At 47.2% G+C, this 22606-nt stretch overlaps 1 protein-coding gene across 1 annotated transcript in view; it reads left to right on the forward strand.

Annotated features, from left to right (window-relative positions):
• Window positions 1–22606, forward strand: part of NOL10 (nucleolar protein 10) — a 727799-nt gene that overhangs the window by 146546 nt on the left and 558647 nt on the right. The window contains exons 7-8 of the mRNA XM_085610703.1: window positions 6931–6996; window positions 20494–20554. Coding sequence (XP_085466829.1) covers window positions 6931–6996; window positions 20494–20554 — 127 coding nt within the window. The remainder of the gene's footprint in view (window positions 1–6930; window positions 6997–20493; window positions 20555–22606) is intronic.

Genomic DNA, 22606 nt, shown 5'->3' on the forward strand with positions numbered 1-22606 from the left:
TGCTGCATGCATGACAGACTGTTTGTTCACGAAGCACTTTATCATGTAGGCCACCAAATCGACATGTCAATGACAATTTTTTTTTTAGTTGCAGCAGAATCTTCAGTGAATTACTCCTTGCCCTGTTTTCAATTAAGGAATTTGTATCTGTCAATACCTACACATACCCTGGGTTTGAAATATGCAACCGAATCCTCTAACACCTTTTTAAATATGTCCCCTTGACCTAGCACCCTGGGTTACTTAATTATACGATTATAGACTTCTAGTCTACATGGTCCCAGACAATGGAGTAGTATCTCTTTCTTTTTTCTGGGGTGGCATCTTCATCATCCTCGAATGTGGAGATATAATTTGAAAAATATTCTTGCCATTCCTCCCATTTAATTAAGGGTACGCCTGAATATTGTGATGGAATGAGGTTCCATACGTTAGATGATGCCATGGCAAAAATGACTTCAGTTTACCTTCTAGACCTGTAAGAATATGGTAATAAATACACACTGTATTATGCTTGCACTTACTTAAGTGGGGTCGGCTATTAATGTACCGCCGGCTGAAATGGTAGAATCTAAGCGTCTGCAGCGCACCAACAGACTTAGCTCACTTTATTGGTTTTTTGCATGTATACCATGTAGTTCTGTATGCAGAAGATCTAACGCTTCCTGCCAATACATAAAGCTGTCCAATTCAAAATGGCTGCATGTTGCTTGCTGTCCTCATACAGTACTTGATGGCCTGGCCTGATACAAATATAAAAGTAGCGGCTCTAACCCCAGTCTTGTGAACGTGGGCAGATACAAAATGGCCGCACCTGTTTATTCTGCTGCCCAATTCAAAATGGCTGTGCGGTGGTTGCTGTCCACATACAGTCAATGGCCTACAGTTGCTTGCCTCAAAATGGCAGTGCAGCTCTTCCGGTCCACCTGCCTAATCCAGTTATAATAATCTGCCTAGATGTTACCTGATTTAAAATGGCAGCGCAGCGCTTCCTGTCCGTCACAGGCTCAAAAGAATCACACCATTCGACCAGGACTTCTTGGTGACACTGCCGAGGACAACACCAGAAGTCATGATGTCGAAGTGTTCCGCTTTCTCTACATCAAGCAGTCGTGGTGGTCTTCGGTCTCTGCGCCAAGCGTTGAAATCGGGTATGTAGAACACGCTGGTCCGCATGCCAAGTCAACTCGTTCGTTGCCAATCCTTTTGTAATAACTCCTCAAAAACATCCTCAGTTGAAATTATGTTTATTTGCAGTAACCTGGACTTGGTGACAACATCACATCTCTTTAAAGCACGCTACTCCAGTCTCCTCTTCTCCACCAACTGTCAGAGGACCTTATCCTATCAAGGTTCTGCAATGACATCATAAAGGTTCCTCGTCATGCCCTGAGCCCTACAGATTGCAATACTATAAGCCATAAGTGATGCTATACAACAATATGTAATGCTATGCAACATTTAGCAGTCAGGATGGTTGGTGATTTTGGTCCAGTGTATTCAGTACAGCCCTGGCTCGCTTCCTCCCCATCCCCCCTCCAAAATCAGAGTGAATTCTGACCCACCATGAACTGCAAAAGTCCCAACTGTCCACATATAATGTGTATGCCTATGAAGTCTAAGATTCTGACGTCTTGATCACCCATTGAGTTGGCGGTCATTGCCCCCCACAACCAAGGTGTCGTTGAGTAATAATAATTACAACATGGATGACATCCATAGCGTACACACGCCTATTAAGTCATGGATCCGAACAGCCTGGTTACCCCTTAAGTTCATATCTCCCTACATATAAGTTTGTGTTCCAAGCAACTAGCACCATTTTGCAACCATAAATAAACAGTTGGTACGTAGGCCAATAGTTACTCAATGATTCAAAGGAGGCTATTCCGGGTCCCCTCATCTTACTACACGTCGAACATTACTGCAATATGTCTGTCCGAAAACAGGGACTGTTAGCAATGATTGCCCCTCGCAATCAAGGTGTGTAATAATAACTAGGAAAGGGAATGACAAATTTGTAAAAGTGTATCAACTCACTCCCCTTTAAAGTGCACACATATATACATGCATTATGTCATCCAAAACAACCCCTGGCATCTGTCAGAACCCTCTAGGGTTCACTGGTGCTCAAATATTAAAAGGTTTAACAAACACCCATTTTTATTATGTTTGTCAGTATATCACATGGGTCCCATGGAGCACACATTACAGAATGTTCTCACCCCTAGGGTTCATTAGTGCTCAAATATTAAAAGGTTTAACTAACACCCAATTTTATTATGTTTGTCAGTAGATCACATGGGTCCCATGGAGCACACATTACAGAATGTTCTCACCCCTAGGGTTCACCAGTGCTCAAATATTGAAAAGGTGTAACAAACACCCAATTTTATTATGTTTTCAGTAGATCACATGGGCCCATAGATCAAAAATAAGCCTTAAGGGGATGATTAAGAATGATCCCTGATAAAAAACATATGAGAGTTCTAATGCCAAAGAGCCATCAAAAATGTGAAAGACAGTTGGACTTTATTATCAGTTATAACCAGATACCCAGTAGGGTATTGAAATGTACATGTTCGTTTGCAATGATTATATAGAATTGTGCATTTAAAGCTGTATAAATATGGCCAAAATATTTATTTAGTGTACGTAAAATAAATGATCAGAAGACCTTTCGTGTATGTGATAGTGTATTGTAAAACAAAATATTTAAATGGCCAAACTGTAGTACTAATCACAGCCAAGTGAGACGACATATATAGTGAGTTCATGTTTACACTTAAAACTCTCCTAACCACGTCTGTAAAGTGCGATTTGTCACAGTGGTGGCAATTTCAAAACGTTATTTCTCTAGAGCTGCAACATTTTAGATAAATTGATAATACCTAAACATCCATTATCCCTCGTATTACAGCCTAATGTAATGTGAAGTCTTGAAGCATGAGCACTGGAATAATCTAATCTTGACAGCACTAGTGCAATTGAGGCCTGCACTCAATGGGAAGATATTGGGCCAAGGCATTGGAAGATCCGCTATAGCATTCTCATGGCGTTGAGGGACTTATCGTCAAGCATGACAGTTTGGTTTTCACAGGCACCCTCAATTTCTTTAGTTCTGTGTGTTTGGGGGTTGGAGTTCCTATTTGTTTAGGTCATCCTGTGGTTGTTTATTAGTTTTCCTTTGTCCACAATTTAGGATCTCAGTTTTAGGAGCCTTTAGTTATAGTGGATTTTGTGGTATGCGGGGATAAACTGCATGTAAACATTCAATGAATTCTGATGTCTCAAGATCTGGTGTATTTTCCAGTTCAAGAATAATCTGTTTGTCATCACTGTCTTTGTAACATTTTGTAACAAGTTAGTTTAAATCATTTAGTTAGCCCGGGTGTGCAATCCCACAAATATGTTGAAAATAAGAGGTACATTTTCGAGCCCTTGTGAACACCTAACTTTTGTGAAAATGGTTATAATTGGAATTGAGGTAATGATACAATTTGTGTTCTCTCGGTGAGGTATGGCTGGATCCATTTTAGTGGAGCACCTTGTATTCCTGTATCACTTAAATAGTCTTCGTAATGACTTGGTAGTTTGCAGTATTAAGTAGCATTGGCAAGACCAGTAGGTCTTGCCTTTGGAACCTACTGGGTTTGCTAATAGGTTTAGCCATGCTGCACAGTATGCCGGATGCTGTGCTGCATGGCTAATAAACAATTTAAAAAAGCTGAGACACCTGGCTGTATCAATTTGTAGGTGCTTACACCAAACATGTGCGCACCTACAGAGTAACGCAAGCGTTCTTTTTATTTTTATTTACTGATCCGAGTTGGACCAGTAAACTGAAACAAATGTAAGATGAGCGGGTGGGGAGAAAGAACACAGGCAGTTGAAGAAACACGGAGGGTGGAATCACGGAGTTCAGGGATGCAACACTGGGTTGCGTGGGAAGCAGCACCGAAGGTGCGGGGTGGGAAGCAATCGAAGACAAAGCAATTGGGGAGGGGTGTGGGGGAGGGTGAAGCGACTGGACAAGAGTGCAATGTGGAGTGAAAGTGCATAGGAGAGTGGCTCAAAAGTCAAAGTGGTATAAAAGTGGAAGCGAATGGAAGAGCAGCCCGAACGACAAAGTTGTAAAAAACAAAATGTTTATAATGTTATGAAAATAAATGTGCACAAAAAAGTGGGCAACCACACTCAATGGTAAAACACATGCACTCGCATGAAATGCATTAGGAAAGTGTGGTTTATGTCTTTAAACTTCTGATAGTGAAAATGGTAAAAAATGAAATTCACACCTACAAGTATTGGAAAGGCCCTAGTTTAAATGGTTTAAAATAGAGAGCATGTGGGGGAGCGAATGTATAAACTGTAAAGGCACTGAGAGTGGCTTATAGAACAAGGTGTTCAAAATAGAACTTTTATGATGTTATGAAAAGAAATGTGCTCATAGAAGTGCGAAAACACAGAGACTGGGTCTCATGGAGTGCTGTCGGAAAAAGAAAACAAAGTTCTTGGAAAGCCAATACTCATAAAACAATAAAGAAAGACAATCCGAGAGATGGTAAAGAGGCTATGATTTATGGGAGGGACAAAAACTAGATGGACAGGCTAAAAGAAAACCATCTAATAGAGCGCAAGAAAATAAGAGTGACGAAAGAAAAAGCCAAGGGGTGGAAGTTGCTTTGCATGTCAGCTATCAGCATGTCTTTAAAATGTCTTTTGCGACTAGACAGCTGTGTTCACTGGCAGGCTACCACCTAAAAAACAGCTGACAGATCAAGTAGCAGTAGGGCAGGAATTTCATTTGAATCTATTGAGTTCTTGGTGTCATCCCATGTAGCAATTAGTGCTGTCCATGTACCTCTTGCAGGTTATCCTCAACAAACTGAAATCAGGACAAATGCTGTTTTTTTAAAAATTAGTTTGCACAAAAATGGTCCGTTCAATTTAGGCCATTCATTTGCTGGATTCTTGGGGCAGAGTGCTTTCTTTTTTAAAGTGGTCTTGAAAGATGATCTCAGTTTGCGGGGGAAGTTTCCTGATATAAGTGATTCATTGTTGCTCGCTCTCGCTGATATGGCTGCAGCTGTAGTTTTGGGAATGTTTTTAAATATATATATATCTGGGTGCATGAATATCAGCGGAGGAGCTGGTAATAATGATATATAATTAGGTTCTTTGTTTCTTTAATGGCTAGTTTATTAAATAAATACTTTTGGATGCGATTTGCAGCTGTGCTTTAGCCCACTTTCCTATGTGATCTTGTTAGTAATTGCTTTTGTTACGAAGTAGGTTAAGGAAGTAGGTATCAAGATCTTTAGCATTTTCAGCAAAGTGTTTTACAATGAGTTACAAAGTTTTTGGAATTGATGTGTGTGACCTAAGATTCCATTTGAATACTGGTATTCAAAGATATTTTTAAACAGTTCTTTGATCCCGTTTATGGCATCTAAAATGTGCAATGATTAGTATGATTTATTGGCTTTTTTGATGGCCACTTGATACATTTTGAATTCTTGGTATAATAGTTCTCGGTTCCAGGTTATGTATTTACCTCAATTTTTGTTCTAATTTTCTAGTTTTCATTTTTTGGGTAGAATTATGGTCGGGTTGAACCATCCTGGTTTGTCATGGTTGCTTGTTTCTAAAAACTTTTACAAAAGGCACTAAAATACTCAATAAGCCACTAGTGTCATTGGTTGCTCAGACAACACTGAATATTACATTCAGTGTTGTCTGTCAACCGATGACTGTGCGCAAGGATCTGTTGACCTCTGTGGCAGTGTAATTGACCATTCTTGTGGTCAGTCTAGTGAGTGTGTCAGTGAATCATCAGAGTTTTTATCTGTGGGTATAAGCCTTCCTCTCATCTGGTCAGCAGTAGTTTTTAGAAATACAACCATCTGTTGGAAGTCTGCAGTGAAGTTTCCATGGACAACTGTGTTCTAATAATTCTATTGTGTACACATGAATTAATCAAATAATGTTCACTGCAGCATTTGAGACCATTTTAGATATTACCGAGGTGATCTCTTGACGAGGCACAGTTTCATCAATACATGTGCAGCTGCTGTGCTGCAACATAGCGTTTCCTTTGTGTTACTTCTTGCGTCTCAAGTAAAACAACGCCTATGCAGTCTGTTTGCCCCACACCTTGTTAGGTTAAAGTGGCTTTACAATTGGTTGGCTTCAGATATTCTCTTTTCCTTCCCTTCTACTTGTCAGCTTTCCTAGGCTGCCTGTCCTCTTCTTGGGGCATCCCTCCCCCGGAACATGGATGCATTACTTGTGTCCTTCTTCTCATTTTTCCAGTGCTATTTTTTTCTTTTTGTTTAGCACTCTAAAAGTGCATGTGTTTTTCAGCCGTCGTTTACTGCTCTCTCCCCTCCGTGTCCGTCTTTTTTTCTCTCCCTCAGTGTCCTTTCTTACTCTCCCACCCACCACCCACCTCCCTTTTTGCTTCTCCGTGACCCCCTTGTCTGTTTGCTGCCTCAGTCTTTTCCGCCCACCATCCGTTGTCTGCTTGCTGCCTTAGCCTCTTCTGCCCACCGTCCACTGTTAGCTTGCTGCCTCATTCCCTGACTCTCGCTCTCTGTTGTCAGCTCTCCCTCCCTCCATGTTGCCTTGACCCCAAGCATCCCTTCCCAATTAAAAAAAAAATAGCCGCGTCGTAGCACTTTTAAAAATAATTTTTAGTAATTCTGCACATAGCTGCAAGACATATTGGCTTTGCCAATGCTTGTTAATTTTGTAGTGTATAAGATGAAAGAAATAGCTGGCATTTTATAAAATCAGATTTATGTGGTGAATGTGCTGTGATTTTTGGTGTCTGCTAGACTCTTGTAAGCTCAACCCCATGAAAAGAATTTTGATGCTTTGAATGTTTTAAGTGCTAAACATATGGTGTTCTTTATCTATTTTTTATAGTTCTGAAGTGTACAGACTGAACCTGGAGCAAGGACGATACCTAAATTCTCTTCAAACGGATGCTTCGTAAGTATCTGTTAACCGTTGTGTTATACTCTGATTCAACAGCAGGGGGAGCCATGTTAGCAGAGATCTCCATTTGTACTTGTTAGTCATTTTTAGGTCTCGCCTGAGCCAGCGCATGAGTTGCTCTGGCGAGGCATTTAATAGCTGGGTTTTAAAAGTGCTGCCCTCCGCTTTTGCCGGCCACCAGCTTGCTGTTACGTGCACAAGCGCGCGCGACATGCACAGCTATGCCTCTCCTTTGGCGCGCACCACTTGCGTTTCTTTTAGCGCGCGCACACACAACTCCCGGGCTCTGTTCCTCGCGCGTGCCAATGCTTGTCTGAACGTGAGCCATAGCGCTGATGCCTTCATTCGCCGATGCGCTAAACACATCTTGAAAAGTATTGTTCAACCAGTCTTCATAGACATTCTTTAAACCCACACAGCTATTACAGCCTTTAAATGCTTATTAGATTTGTTTAAATAAAAAGATACCCTTTACACTTTAAATAAACGTCTTTCTAATGCAACACAACAATACATGCAATGCCATTTATATCAGACATTGCGTTGTCGCTTACTTCCTTTCCTTTCAGCTGTAAATGTGAAGGGGGAACTGACTTCACCACTATGTTGCATCCGATATAATTGCTAGAGGAAAGAGCACCCCCTTCGTATTATGTGAATGGACCAGCCCAGGCTTTTCCTGCTCGTTTGCCGGCTGCCTCCCCTCAGTGAGTAGCTGCCTCACTGCCAGCTGGAGCTCCCTCCCGCGCCTTTGTCTTCGCGTCTGAGGAGATCACTTCTTCGATAGTCGCGGTCCTCGAGGCATGGCCACGTACAGGAGCCGGCACAGACGCCCGAGATGTGAGATGCTTCAGTCACCAGGGCAGGTGATATTTTGGCTCATCGCTTAATATTAATGTATGTGCTACTTTGGTGCCTAGTAAATGAGAAGTGAGGGCAGATGTGCTACCTTTTTCTTTTGTTCTTGAAATATGTACCGCTAAGAGAATATATCATGGAAAACCTGCACAAAAAGCCTTCCTTTGTACTTGCAAGAACCCAAACAACGCTGATGGTAATGATGTGCACAGCTGCGCAGAGGTGCCATATGGCTTTCCTCTTGCTCGGCCAAGCGCGTGCACCTTGCTTCAATGCCCGTCCCCCTCCCCCACCACAGAGCGCGTCTCACAGCTTGTTTTTTTTTTTACTTTGAGCGCGAGGCGCTCGCGCGGCCAATGCTTGTTTTAAAGTGTTAATGGTTAATTCTATTTCGATAGTGGAAATAATACCACACCTGATATTAGACTTCGTCTGCACATCTTCGGGTAATGCTGCAGCTCGTGTCTTCTTTGAATCTCCCGGCAGTTGAGAGTTTCAGTTCTCATTTGAGATTTTACTCGACCAGATAGTTGAAGAAAACCAAAACATCGCTATCTCCAAACACAATTTTAAAATTGTAGTTTTAAAACGTATAAAGATGTACAGCTGTTCTACATTCATTCCAGGGAGCAAAGGCTGCCCCTGAATTTCCTCACTTGCTACGGAACTGTGCTTTTATATCTCTTTGGGGTATCGACTTCGCAGCTTTAATAAGACCCCGCCTCTTTTTGCCATCGAGAAGCAAAGAAGGTTGGTGATTGGCCACCACCTAGTGGACACAAGCGTCATTCTCCCCTTCCACCTGCAAACTGTATTTCGCTTCGTTTTAGATGCAAACAGGTTAATTATTTAAAGAAGAACTTTGAAATGGCTAGTCTTGACTTTGCCACATCAACATTAAAGCTGACAAGCGCGCGTTTAGGACACGGCTGCGGTTTTCTAGCCTTGCTTCTTTTATAATACCTAAACGGAGAGAGAGTTCGCTCTTATAAAGTTTGTTCCACTAGCCCTATAAACAATCCAAAATATATATCAATTTCCCTTTGACGCCGAGTACACTTACTCACAGCAGAGGGAATAAACGTTAGCATAGTAAACAAGCATTGGCATAGCCAATAGGTTTAGCCTTTGGGACCTTATAAGTGTTTAGCCATGCAACAGTTAATGTTGTCGCAGTAAGGATATTGTGCTGCATAACTAAACACTGATAAAGACCCAAAAGTGAGAACTATTGGCTATGCCAATGCTTGTTTTTTTTTTGTAACCCAGCGGTAACACAAAATTGTTAAAAATTTTAGTGGTGTTGCTGTCTTCAATGCATGAGATGCAAAAACAATCTATAAAAATGGCACATTACCAAGACCTTTTGTGAGTTCCTTTTAATGTACGCAACGAGTTCGCAGGTTTCTCCCGTGAGAACGCAGAGGGACGCACCTTGACGTTTTGCTTATGCTGCTTTCCAGAGCAGGAGGTTGTCATGCACAGAGTAATCAATGTATCAAGCGGCATTCTAATAGGTACATTTTGCCAGAACTCTTTTCAGTGCTCTTGAAACAACCTCTCCATCAGGTGAACCTGTGTGCAGCCAGCGTTCTCCCTGCAGGGTTCTTCTGGTGCTCTAAGAGTCCAACATCTCCTGCTGGGGAGCTTTGTTTTGATGCGTTGTACGTGACTGCACACTGTAATTAACATAAAGCACTTACCCTTAAGGCAGTAACAGTGCTGGACGGCACAAGAAATCCTTATTCTCTACATTCCTCACTGCGCAGAACCAGAATGAGAAATTCTTGTGCAGCAGGAAATTTTGCCTGCATGTCACCTTTTTTCGGTTTTGCCTGCACAGCGCTTGCCCAGTGCTTGTGTACTCTCTTGTATTTAATATATCTTAAAAGGGGTGCATATCAGATCCCTTACTGAATTGCTGTGTTCATTCACTTTTGTGTGGAACTTTTTTATGTTCACTTCCCCAAGCTGCACGCATTCACAATACGTCTGCTAAAGCTGTTCACAATGTTGTTGAAGCCTCATTCACTGTCAAAATAAGATCTCTTCCCATGGAAAAGGCAGACAGCTTCTAACAGTATGCTGGAATGCTTGCTTTTTATTACTTAGTTGTGTAAAGCAGATGCTTCAGCCTTAGAACGTTTGTGGCATTTCCTATTCATGCTTCAGTACCTTTCTTTGCACTTTGTACGTATTACCAAATTGATTTTTTCAACTTAATCTATTAGGTCGTTATGATCTAATTCTAAATGTAATAAACATTGCAGGTTAAAAATATAGTTATTATACAAGCGCTATGCTATGTTTTTCTACTAAACAGGCAGCCACAAGTGCAGTTACCTTGCAGACAACAGGATCATATTTTGAATGATGCAGCAGGTGCAGTAGCACTGGGCCCAAAAGTTGTCAGAACTCCTCTAAACACATAATATTGCTATATTTGACTAATCAACAGGTAGTCACAATTGCAGTTACCTTGCAGTTAAAAGGTACTTGATTTGACTGATGCAGCAGGTGCAGTGCCACCGGCGCCAAAAGCTCTAGTAACCCCACTAAACACCTAAAATTGATATATTTTACTACTGAACAGGTAGTCACAAGTGCAGTTACCTTGTAGACAACAGGGTCATGATTTAATGGTGTAGCAGGTGCAGTGACGCCAGGCTTATAAGTTCTCAGAACTCATCTAAACACCTAATATTGCTATATTTTACTACTATACAGGCATGCACAAGTGCAGTTATCTAGCAAGCACTAGTTTCTTAATTTCAGTAGTGCAGCAGGTGCAGTGGCACTGGGACAAAAATTTGTCAGATCTAAGCACCTAATATTGCTATATTTTAGTACTAAAGAGTCAGTGACAAGTGCAGTTACCTTACAGTTAAAAGGGGCTTGATTTAAATGGTGCAGCAGGTGTAGTGGCACCAGGGCCAAACGTTGGCAGAACTCCTCTAAATGCTAATATTGCTATATTTTACAACTAAACTGGCAGTCATAAGTGCAGTTATTTATCTAGCACTAGGGTCACGATTGCAATAGTACAGAAGGTTCAGTGGCACTGGGACAAAAAGCTACAGGCACCCCACTAAACACCTAATAGGGCTATATTTTATTCCTAAAGAGGCAACAACAAGTGCAGTTACCTCGCAGATTACAGGGCCATGATTTGAATGGTTCAGCAGGTGAAGTAGTACCGGGCCCAAAAGTTATCAGAACTCCTCTAAACAAATAATATTGCTATATTTGACTACTAAACAGGTCCTCACAATTGCAGTTACCTTGCAGTTAAATGGGACTTAATTTGAATGATGCAGCAGGTGCAGTGGCACTTGGGCCAAAAGCTCTACAGACCCCACTAAACCCAACATTATTGCTAAATGTTATTCCTAAACAAAACAGTCACAGGTGCATTTATCTAGCAGGCAGTAGGGTCATTATTTGAAGGGTGCAGCCGCGGCAGTAGCACCAGGACCAAAACCTCCAGGCACCCCGCTAAGCACCTAATATTGCTATATTTTACTACTAAACAGGCAGTCACAGGTGCAGTTACCTTACAGTTAAAAGGGGCTTGATTTGAATGGTGCAGCAGGTGCAGTGGCACCAGGACCAAAACCTCTAGGGATCCTACTTAACTCAGAATGTTGCTAAATTTTACTACTAAACAGGCAGTCACAAGTGCAGTTATCTAGCAGGCCTTAGGGCAATGATTTCAATGGTGCTGCGGGTGTAGTGGCACTGGGGCCAAAAGTTGTCAGAACTCTAAACACCAAATATTGCTATATTTAACTACTAAATAAGCAGTCACAAGTGCAGTTACCTTGCAGGCACTAGGTTCATGATTTTAATGGTGCAGTGACACCGGTGCCCAAAGCTCTAGGAACCCCTCCAAACACCAAATATTGCCATATGTTACTACTAAACAGGCAGTCACAAATGCAGTTATCTTGCAGGTACTAGGGGAATGATTTGAATGGTGTAGTAGGTGCAGTGGCACCAGGCGCAAAAGTTGTCAGAACTTCTCTAAACACATAATATTGCTATTACAGCAATTCTATTATTTCCCTCTTTCGTTTTATTTTTCAAAAATTTGGTATTACTTACCCGTAGTATACCACTAGTAACAGCACAATATATTGCCTTTTTGTACATAAACAACTCATAGCACTTCAACAGACTTTCTGTAACTTATATTGCGCAACTACTCAGCAAGCTACAACTTACAACAAAAAGCAGCTTATTATTAATTAATTACATTGGCAAAACCTAATGCATTTACCAAGCTTCTTTAAATTGGGACAAGCGGATGAAAAACTAGTGGAAACGGATAGAACTTTCTGAAGTTTCACATCTGCTTTATGTGGAGTAAAAGAAAAGGAAATCACCCCCCCAATTTTAAGAAGTGTTACTTGGATGAGTTAGGTTTCAGTTACTCAGTGTGAAATTTTACAATGTCACTTATTCTCCCTTTGCCTTTTGCAAAAGTGGCACATTTTAAGTGTTTTTCTACTGCCCACAAGTTTCTTGCAGCATCTCTGCAAACGGGTACTCTGGTATTAATTCAGCTTGTCCTGGAAAACATGGCCGCCTTCTCCCTAATGTTACAAAGCTTCATAAATACTGTAACATTCTGAATATATATAGCTAGACTGAAGGAAATGGAGTGCCAAAGAACAAGTAATGGCTGTGAGAATCTTTCTACTCCTGCTTTCTGGTGCTGGCCCTCCCTCCCACTTCTCGGTGCTGGCCCCTCCCTCCCTACCTCCCACTTCCCGGTGCTGGCCCCTCCCTCCCGCTTCTGGCTCCTTCTTCCCTCCCACCCGCTTCCCGGTGCTGGCTCCTTCTTCCCTCCCTCCCGCTTCCCGGTGCTGGCTCCTTCCTCCTGCTTCCTGGTGCTTGCCCCTCACTCCCTTCCTGGTTCTGGTCCCTACCCCACTGCTGGCCCCTCCCTCCCGCTTCCCGGTGCTGGCCCCTCCCTCCCTCCCGCTTCCCGGTGCTGGCCCCTCCCTCCCTCCGGCTTCCCGGTGCTGGCCCCTCCCTCCCTCCCACTTCCCGGTGCTGGCCCCTCCCTCCCACTTCCCGGTGCTGGCCCCTCCCTCCCTCCCACTTCCCGGTGCTGGCCCCTCCCTCCCGCTTCCCGGTGCTGGACCCTCTCTCCCGCTTCCCGGTGCTGGCCCCTTCTTCCCTCCCTTCCGCTTCCCGGTGCTGGCTCCTTCTTCCCTCCCTCCCGCTTCCCGGTGCTGGCTCCTTCCTCCTGCTTCCTGGTGCTGGCCCCTCCCTCCCTCCAGCACCCCAGTGCTGGGCCCCCTCTCGCTCCCCGGTGCTGGCCCCTCCCTCCATCTCGCTCCCTGGTGCTGGCCCCTCCCCTCCCTCCCGTTCCCCGGTGCTGGCCCCTCCCCCCTACCGCTCCCTGGTGCTGGCCCCTCCCTCCCTCGCTCCGGTCCTGGCCCCTCCCTCTCGCTCCCCGGTGCAGGTCCCTCCCTCCCGCTCCCCAGTGCCGGCCCCTCCCTCCCACTAACCGGTCCCCTCCCTCCCGCTCCCTGGTGCTGGCCCCTCCCTCCCGCTCCTGGCCCCTCCCTCCCTCCCGTTCCCCGGTGCTGGCCCCTCCCTCCCTCCCGTTCCCCGGTGCTGGCCCCTCCCTCCCTCCCGTTCCCCGGTGCTGGCCCCTCCCTCCCTCCCGTTCCCCGGTGCTGGCCCCTCCCTCCCCCCCTCCCTCCCTCCCTCCCGCTCCCCGGTGCTGGCCCCTCCCTCCCTCATGCTCCCTGGTGCTGGCCCCTCTCTCCCTCATGCTCCCCGGTGCTGGCCCCACCCTCCATCCCTCCCGCTCCATGGTGCTGGCCCCTCCCTTCATCCCTCCCGCTTACAGGTGATGACACCTCCCTCCCTCCTACTTCCTGGTTCCGGCCCTTCCTCCCATTTCCTGGTTCTGGCCCCTCACTCCCTCCCACTTCCCGGTGCTGGCACCCCCCTCCCACTTCCCAGTTCTGGCCACTTCCTTACTATCGCTACCCGTGCTGGCCACTCCCTTCCTTCCCTGTGCTGGCCACTCCCTCCCTTCCCTGTGCTGGCCACTCCCTCCCTCCCCTGGCCACTCCTCCTCCCTGTGATAGCCACTCCCTCCCTCGTACTGGGCACTCCCTCCCTCCAGCTCCCCGGTGCTGTCCCCTCACTCCCTCCCACTCTCTGATGCAGGTCCCTCCCTCCCTTCCGCTCATTGATGCTGGTCCCTCACCCGCTTCCCGATGCTTGCTCCTCCCTCCCGCCCACTCCCTGGTGCTGAGCCCTCCTCCCTCCCCGGTGCTGGCCCATTCTACCCTCACTGGTGCCGGCCCCTCCTTCCTCGTGTTGCTGTCCCCTCTCTCCCGCTCCCTGTTGCCAGCCCCTTCCTCCCACTCTCTGTTGTTGGCCCCTCCCTCTCGTGCTCCGTTTTTGGCCCCTCACTCCTGCTACTTGTTGCTGGCCCCTCTCTCACGCTTCTCATTTCTGGCCCCTTCCTCTCACGCCTTGTTGCTGGCCCACTCCCTCCTTCCCACTCACTGTTGGCTTGCCAACTCCCCGTTGCTGGCCCCCTCCGTCTCACGTGCGCCCAGATGGTGGCACCCTCCCGCTCCCCGGTGGTGACCACCTCCCTCTCTCCCGCTCCCCGGTGGTGTCCACCTCCCTCCCTCTCTCCCGCTCCCCGGTGGTGGCCACCTCCCTCTCTCCCCGGTGCTGGCCCCCTCCCTCCCTCCCTCTCTCCCGCTGCTGTCCGCCCACTCCCTCCCGCTGCCCGGTGCTGGCCCCCTCCCTCCCTCCCTCTGCCCGGTGCTGGCCCCCTCCCTCCCTCCCTCTGCCCGGTGCTGGCCCCCTCCCTCCCTCCCTCTGCCCGGTGCTGGCCCCCTCCCTCCCTCCCTCCCTCCCTCTGCCCGGTGCTGGCCCCCTCCCTCCCTCCCTCTGCCCGGTGCTGGCCCCTCCCTCCCGCTGCCCGGTGCTGGCCCCTCCCTCCCGCTTCCCGGTGCTGGCCCCTCCCTCCCGCTTCCCGGTGCTGGCCCCTTCTTCCCTCCCTTCCGCTTCCCGGTGCTGGCTCCTTCTTCCCTCCCTCCCGCTTCCCGGTGCTGGCTCCTTCCTCCTGCTTCCTGGTGCTGGCCCCTCCCTCCCTCCAGCACCCCGGTGCTGGGCCCCCTCTCACTCCCCGGTGCTGGCCCCTCCCTCCATCTCGCTCCCTGGTGCTGGCCCCTCCCCTCCCTCCCTCCTGCTCCCCGGTGCTGGCCCCTCCCCCCCTACCGCTCCCTGGTGCTGGCCCCGCCCTCCCTCTCTCCGGTCCTGGCCCCTCCCTCCCTCTCTCCGGTCCTGGCCCCTCCCTCCCTCTCTTCCCCGGTGCAGGTCCCTCCCTCCTGCTTCCTGGTGCCGGCCCCTCCCTCCCTCCCGCTAACCGGTGCCCTCCCTCCCTCCCGCTCCCTGGTGCCCTCCCTCCCTCCCGCTCCCTGGTGCCCTCCCTCCCTCCCGCTCCCTGGTGCTGGCCCCTCCCGCCCGCTCCCCGGTGCTGGCCCCTCCCTCCCTCCCACTCCCCAGTGCTGGCCCCTCCCTCCCTCCCCCCAGTGCTGGCCCCTCCCTCCCTCCCACTCCCCAGTGCTGGCCCCTCCCTCCCTCCCGCTCCCCGGTGCTGGTCCCTCCCGCTCCACGGTGCTGATCCCTCTCTCCCACCCGCTCCCCGGTGCTGGTCCCTCTCTCCCTCCCGCTCCCCGGTGCTGGTCCCTCTCTCCCTCCTGCTCCCCGGTGCTGGCCCCTCCCTTCATCCCTCCCGCTTACCGGTGATGACACCTCCCTCCCTCCTACTTCCTGGTTCTGGCCCTTCCTCCCATTTCCTGGTTCTGGCCCCTCACTCCCTCCCACTTCCCGGTGCTGGCACCCCTCTCCCACTTCTGGCCACTTCCTTACTATCGCTCCCCGTGCTGGCCACTCCCTTCCTTCCCCGTGCTGGCCACTCCCTACCTCCTCTGGCCACTCCTCCTCCCTGTGCTAGCCACTCCCTCCCTCGTACTGGGCACTCCCTCCCTCCAGCTCCCCGGTGCTGTCCCCTCACTCCCTCCCACTCTCTGATGAAGGTCCCTCCCTCCCTTCCGCTCCTTGATGCTGGTCCCTCACCCGCTTCCCGATGCTTGCTCCTCCCTCCTGCCCACTCCCTGGTGCTGAGCCCTCCTCTCTCCCCGGTGCTGGCCCATTCTACCCTCCTTGGTGCCGGCCCCTCCCTCCTCGTGTTGCTGTCCCCTCTCTCCCGCTCCCTGTTGCCAGCCCCTTCCTCCCACTCTCTGTTGTTGGCCCCTCCCTCTCGTGCTCCGTTTTTAGCCACTCACTCCTGCTACTTGTTGCTGGCCCCTCTCTCACGCTTCTCATTTCTGACCCCTTCCTCTCACGCCTTGTTGCTGGCCCACTCCCTCCTTCCCACTCACCGTTGGCTTGCCAACTCCCTGTTGCTGGCCCCCTCCGTCTCACGTGCGCCCAGATGGTGGCACCCTCCCTCTCCCCGGTGGTGACCACCTCCCTCTCTCCCTCTCCCCGGTGGTGACCACCTCCCTCTCTCCCTCTCACCGGTGGTGACCACCTCCCTCTCTCCCGCTCCTGGTGGCCACCTCCCTCTCTCCCCCTCCCTCCCTCCCGCTGCTGGCCCCCTCCCTCCCTCCCCTGGCCCCCTCCCTCCCTCCCGCTGCTGGCCCCCTCCCTCCCTCCCGCTGCCTGAAGCTGGTCCCCTCCCTCCCGCTGCCCGGAGCTGGCCCCCTCCCTCCTGCTGCCCAGAGCTGGCTCCCTCCCTCCTGCTGCCCAGTTCTTGCCCCCTTCCTCACTCCCCAGTTCTGACCCCCTTCCTCGCTCCCCAGTGCTGGCCCCCTCGGCCCCCTCCCTGCTCCCCAGTGCTGGCCCACTTCCTCCTGCTCCCCTGGTACTGGCCCACTCCCTCCCGCTCCCCCGGTGCTGGCCTCCTCCCTCTGGCTCCCCATTGTGGGCACCCTCCCTCCCGCTTCCTTATGCAGGCACCCCCTCCCCCCTTGCTGGACCCTCCCTCCATATTGCGGGCCCCTCGCACCCTCCTGCTCCCCGCTGCCTGGTTTGCCCTTCCTCCCACTCCTTGTTAGCTGCCTTTAAAGCACTTTTTCACTATTTTGATTTATTTTTTTGTTTCCCAGTCAATCTCAGATCATAATGAATAAAATGGCCCTGTGTATTTTGTTGGCGCAGATGTGAAATATGGCATTCACATGCCTATAAAATGGCGGGGCCATGTCATTGCTCCTTTTTTTATCTTCACTTGCTGATGCTGAGTAGCATATCTAAAAGGCATTGAGAAAGCCAACAGGTCCCAGAGGCGAGACCTATTGGGTTTGCTAATGCTTGTTAGGTCTCGCCTACGCAGCGTGCATGCATTGCTTAGGAAGGGACCTCTTGAAATCGATCGGCTTTTTGGGCTAAAAACGTGCACGGTTTGCATTGCAATGCGTGCACGTTTGGCGATTAGCTTGCGGGAGCGAGCGGTTGCGCCATGTGTTGGCAATTACCGTGCTCGCTCCCGCAAGGTAAACGCTGCGTGTTCCTGCTCTCAGCGCATGCATGAGTACTTTTTAACTTTCGCGGCCGTGTTGTTTAAAACTGTTTTTTTTCAGCTCATCACTACGCTGATTTCCCAGCTGGGAGATGGATGCGCGTAGTAAACAGTGCTGCCGGGGGCCTGCAGTAGACTCGCTATCGAGAGGTTACATGTGGTTAATTAGTCAATGAGAAGGCGATGTCTTTTCGCTTTTGCCTCGTCGCTCACTGTACTTCAGAGATTTGACCACCGAGTGCAAACAAATCAAAATGTTTCCGTTACTGAGAACTGCAGCGGTATACCTCCACAATGCCTTTAAAATGGGAGCAGGCTGTGCATCCTGGCAGTGTAGGTCTTGAATAAACAAAGCACACACCCTCCTGGGACTTACCTGCTTTTACCAATACAATGCCTGAAAGGAATCGCTATCGTTTCGGTATGGGCCTGTAAATGACCAACGTATTCTTCAGTAGAGCCGCACTGACTGCCTTAGAATCTCCGGGTTGGGATGGTCTGTAAATAACTAAATCACACACCATCCTGAGGGCTGCAACGGTAGAGCGCTTTGAAGGCTGTTTTCATTTGCGAGGGCCCAGGCCACATTACATCAGGGTAGGTCTTGCATAACTTGAACATTCACCACTCTGGGTGTGCTCTGCTTTTATCTGTACAGTGCCTGATACTGGCGGGGTCATTTCAGGGTGCATCTGAAAATAAATAAAGCTTGCCGTGGTGTGAGAGCCACATGCACCAAGCACCCTGAGAGCTGCAGGGCTACAGACAGCATATTGTCTTGCAGTAGGTTTGCGGGTGCTAAGAGTCACCTCTGAGGGGTTCACTTCTGTCTTGTGACCAGGTTCATTTGTTCATAAGCAGCTAAAGAAAGCACTGGGTCGCACCATCTCTCGCTTTCAAAACTTAGTATGATTGTGATTCCATGGGGAGACGCATCAAATCATGGATTACCCAAAATAATTTAATAATTCAAGGTTTTTTTCAGTCTTTTGTGGGGGGAGAGAGGAGGTGGTGGTCCATGGCAGAGGATTCGCAAGACGTTTGTTGCTTTCCGGTGGGTGTGAAAGAAACCTTCCTAAAGCTCTCCTTTCATTTGTGTGTTAAGTGTGGAAGATGGTAAAGTGCTACATATAGTCACCCTTCTAAGCTGCCCCTCTTTAGGAGTTAATGTACTGATTTACAGACTTTAATTGCCAACTTTTTAACCTACTTAAAAATACTTTATGCCTAGCCACTAAACGTGAGCTGCGTAAAGTGGGTAGAGGGATGGTGAAGAGGGTCAGTGCACACAAGGGCCAGCCTCTCATTCTTAGAAAGATTAAAAAACAAGCATTGGCATAGCCAATAGGTCTTGCCTTTGGGACCTTATAAGTGTTTAGACATGCAACAATTGATATTGTTGCACCAAGGATATTGTACTGCATAACTAAATACTTATAAGGTTCCAAAGGCGAGACCTATTGGCTATGCCAATGCTTGTTTTTATAATATTAACGCTGTCTGAGCAAAGTTTTTACATCATTAACATGTGTTAAATAAGAACAGCAACTGAAAGTTTGCCTGCTGTGTGGCAAAGGCACTGCTATTGTACAGCAACTCCTATGGTATCATTTTTTGTGGCTTTTGATCCAATTAAACTAGAAATGTTTTTGTTGTTGAAATCTGCAAATTACGCAGGAGATTATAGATTATGTGGCATGAGCTGAAAATCCATAATTAGGCGCAAAATGATGGTTTCCAGAGAATTTCATCATTCCAGTAGCCTTGGACTTAATCAGTGAACATTCTATGAGCTTTTAAAGTGGCTTCATATTGTGAAATGTTGTTATGTGTACATGCACAGCTCACTGTATTTCGTCAGAGCACTTGCCCTCATTGTAAAGACTTATTGAGTCCTATATACAGGTTTAAGCAATTTATACATCCAGAAACAAATCTTGTTTTTTTTTTCCGACTATCCTCTTGCACAAATCCATACTGTGATACTTTACACTAGAATCGAAAAGGCTTGTGCTTTAGGGGGTTTGGCCTACTTGTCCAGTGGATATCATGAAAACGTGTTGTCTTTGACCCTAGACAATATGTCTTTGGCATCTGCCGCTTGGAATTTCTACAAGCCTCTTTTAATGACAGGTAGATTCCTCGTCAGTGAACTGTAATACTATATTAGAACATTATGATGTTGAAGCTCCTTTGTAGACAACTGAGTGGCAGAAGGGCAATAAAGGCTTGTATGATCCTAACGCTTGAACATTCCAGTCCTTGTCGCTCAGTTTCCTCATGTAATTTAGAACATTCTTCATTCAGCTAGTGAAACATTCTAATATTATAGGCTTCTGTCTTAATCAATGCTGGTCTTAAAGCCCCACTCCCTCACTGTAGATCCTTGTCAGTAGCTTTGGCCTGTAATTTAGGAAGAGGTGTTTAACACTTCGTGTAGCGCTCTGTATTGTGCTATAATTTGGAATACTCCTACTGCATTTACAAGCCAAAATACCAGGGCTAACTACTGTTGTTAACTGGCATTTAAAGTTGATTGGCAAGAAATAGAGAAACAGTTGGTATTTCCTTGTTGACTGTGTTGAGTTATATTAAAATGATAGATGCTAATAGTCCTATTGTTGACATGCTGTCAGATGTTACCAGCTTTTAGTTGCTTTTCCCTGCATTAAAATCCCTCAACTATAGCTCAGAACCATAATTCTGTTGTGTGCAATTAACAGTTGTTAAAACCACTATTAATACCATAAGCAAAGGACAATAACACTCAGAGATTACAAGGCAGATCGTTTTCCCTGTTTTCCTCGTGTTCATTTGAATCTATCAATGGATATAAAGTCAATAGATTGTTTGGTGTATGTGAGATGCCCCTGTGAAGTAAGATCTAGTAAATTAGTTTTGATGAATGCATTAATAGTATGATGAAGTTTATTTTACCACAAGTGCTTCGTGAAATTATGTGGCCTAATTAGCATTTAGTGCAGTAATACTGCTGTTTTATTAACCTGGAGATATTCTGCAGTGAAATATCCAATAAAATGTGAACTTCTGTTCTTATACAGGGAGAACAACTGTTGTGATGTAAATCGAGTTCACCACCTTTTTGCAACGGGGACAGCTGAGGTATTTTTTTATTATTGTAAATAATGTTGACAGGATAGCACCAAGCACGTACTGTTTATTGTATTAGAACACCTGCTTTGAAGTATCTAACTCGATATTGGACATATTGTTGGTAATAAAATATGAAGCTCCAACACGAAACCTTCTTTAGCAATTGTAATGCCTCTGTAAATGCACCTATTTCAAAAGGTGTGTGAGCTTTTATTTCTATATAATTGATATTTCTTTTTAGCAATTATTAGTGCTTCTATGAGTTCACCTCGTCAATATGTCTTAAAGATAATCTTTTAACCCATTGACCAGTAGATATCAATTAATATTCAACTGACTTTACTCTTGCTGTTACCACTCATGTGTGCTCCTATGAGAGTAGAAAGGTAGAATTGCCGAGGTTGCAAACAGATTAAATCCGCATAAAGCAAGAGATGTCACTGTTCATTCCTGAACCGAAGGATGGTCTTTTGACTTGACAACCTCTCCTCATATACATCCTCTTCTAAGGCCTTTTTTTTTTTTTTAGGTCTCGCCTTGCTATCGCGTAAGCGATCGCAAAGCGAGACTATTGTAAAAGGGCTTTTCAAAGTGCTCCCAAAAGCGGATTGCATGGCTAGCACGCGCACAATCACGCGCATCGTGCTGCCATGCACTCCACTTTTGAGAGCACTTCAAAGGGTCCGCTCCCCCGCCTGGAATGCGCTCCCCCACCCCCAAGCGCGCGCGCCATGCTCCGCCGGGCTTGTCTTTTTTTTTTTCTTGTTTTTTTTAACTTTAAGCGCGAGGCGCGCGTGCGGCCAATGCTTGTCCTTCCTACCCTTCTGAAAAGATACCAGTCCAGCAGTAACCGTTTAACGGCGCTCCGCCATCTCGTCGAGTAAAACGAGAGCTTCCTTGAAATTTTAGGAAGAAGTTCAGGTGTGATATAACCAACAGAATGGTGTCTCTGACAAAATCGTACTTTTCAAAGGAGGGCGGCTGAATAAAAATATTGAGGGTGGGTGCGAAAAAGGTGCTAGCTGGCGATTCTGTCCCAGCAAACATCAAGGAAGCTCGTTTTATAGAAGCAAGGACACAGGCTGTCAACTCCCCCGAGGGAGCAGGCCACAGAAGTGGTGTGCACATACGTCATTCCGAAGAGCTTGGATCACTTCCTGTCTGAGGACGGCCTTTCTTCGGCAGCCACCATATGTCCTGCATGTTGCAAAAGGCCAAAGCATATGACCAAACCAAACTGAAAGTATTAAATGTATGGACAGAGAGTGTATAATGACCACTAACAAGACATATGTGACACAAGGCAAACAACATGAGGCCAGGAACGAGGTATTAGAGAGACTATTGGAGAATTCCCCACCATATGTCCTGCAGGTTCACATACCTTCCCAACAGGCACAAATAGTACCACTATAGATGGGTCAGCAGGGAAATGCATGTCTAGTACCCATCCCAAATGTACCAATTCTCACTGCCCAATTACCAGGTCAGCAACTGCCTGTATTTATGGGCAAAGTCTGGCAAGGATTCATCCTGTGAGAAATTTCCAGAAGCCGTCTCCCAGATCCTTTTGTTAAACCCAGAATTTGAATTCTGGCAGTTTACATTTAGTTTTATTTTGTCAATATTACCTTGTTTTGTCAGCTTCTTTGTAGTTTGTTGATGACTAGATGTTTAATCTAACATCTGTTTAAGGTACTGCCATCCCTCCACTATAAAATTAAGGGAAACGATGTGAGAACCAGACTCTTGCCTAAAGCATGCTCACATGACAGCATCTGCCCCTAAAACTGCACAGGAGTAAAGGATCGTACATGGTTACGGCTCATGCTCCTGCAAACGTCACTGGTCCTCACAAGGATGGGATAGCCCTAACCAAAAAGCATGTTAATAAGACGCAAGTGGAAGTTTGGAATTCAAGAGATTGAAAAGAACTGATTAAATGAGACTGAAAATAAGATTTGACGATTGTATAATACCCTGAATGTTTTCTGTCTGATAAGACGGCCGGAACTGAGTGACGATATCAACATGGACAAAAAAAGATTGTGAAGTCTTTTC

The sequence above is a fragment of the Triturus cristatus genome, chromosome 6, assembly GCF_964204655.1.
Source record: "Triturus cristatus chromosome 6, aTriCri1.1, whole genome shotgun sequence".
Lineage (NCBI taxonomy): Eukaryota > Metazoa > Chordata > Amphibia > Caudata > Salamandridae > Triturus > Triturus cristatus.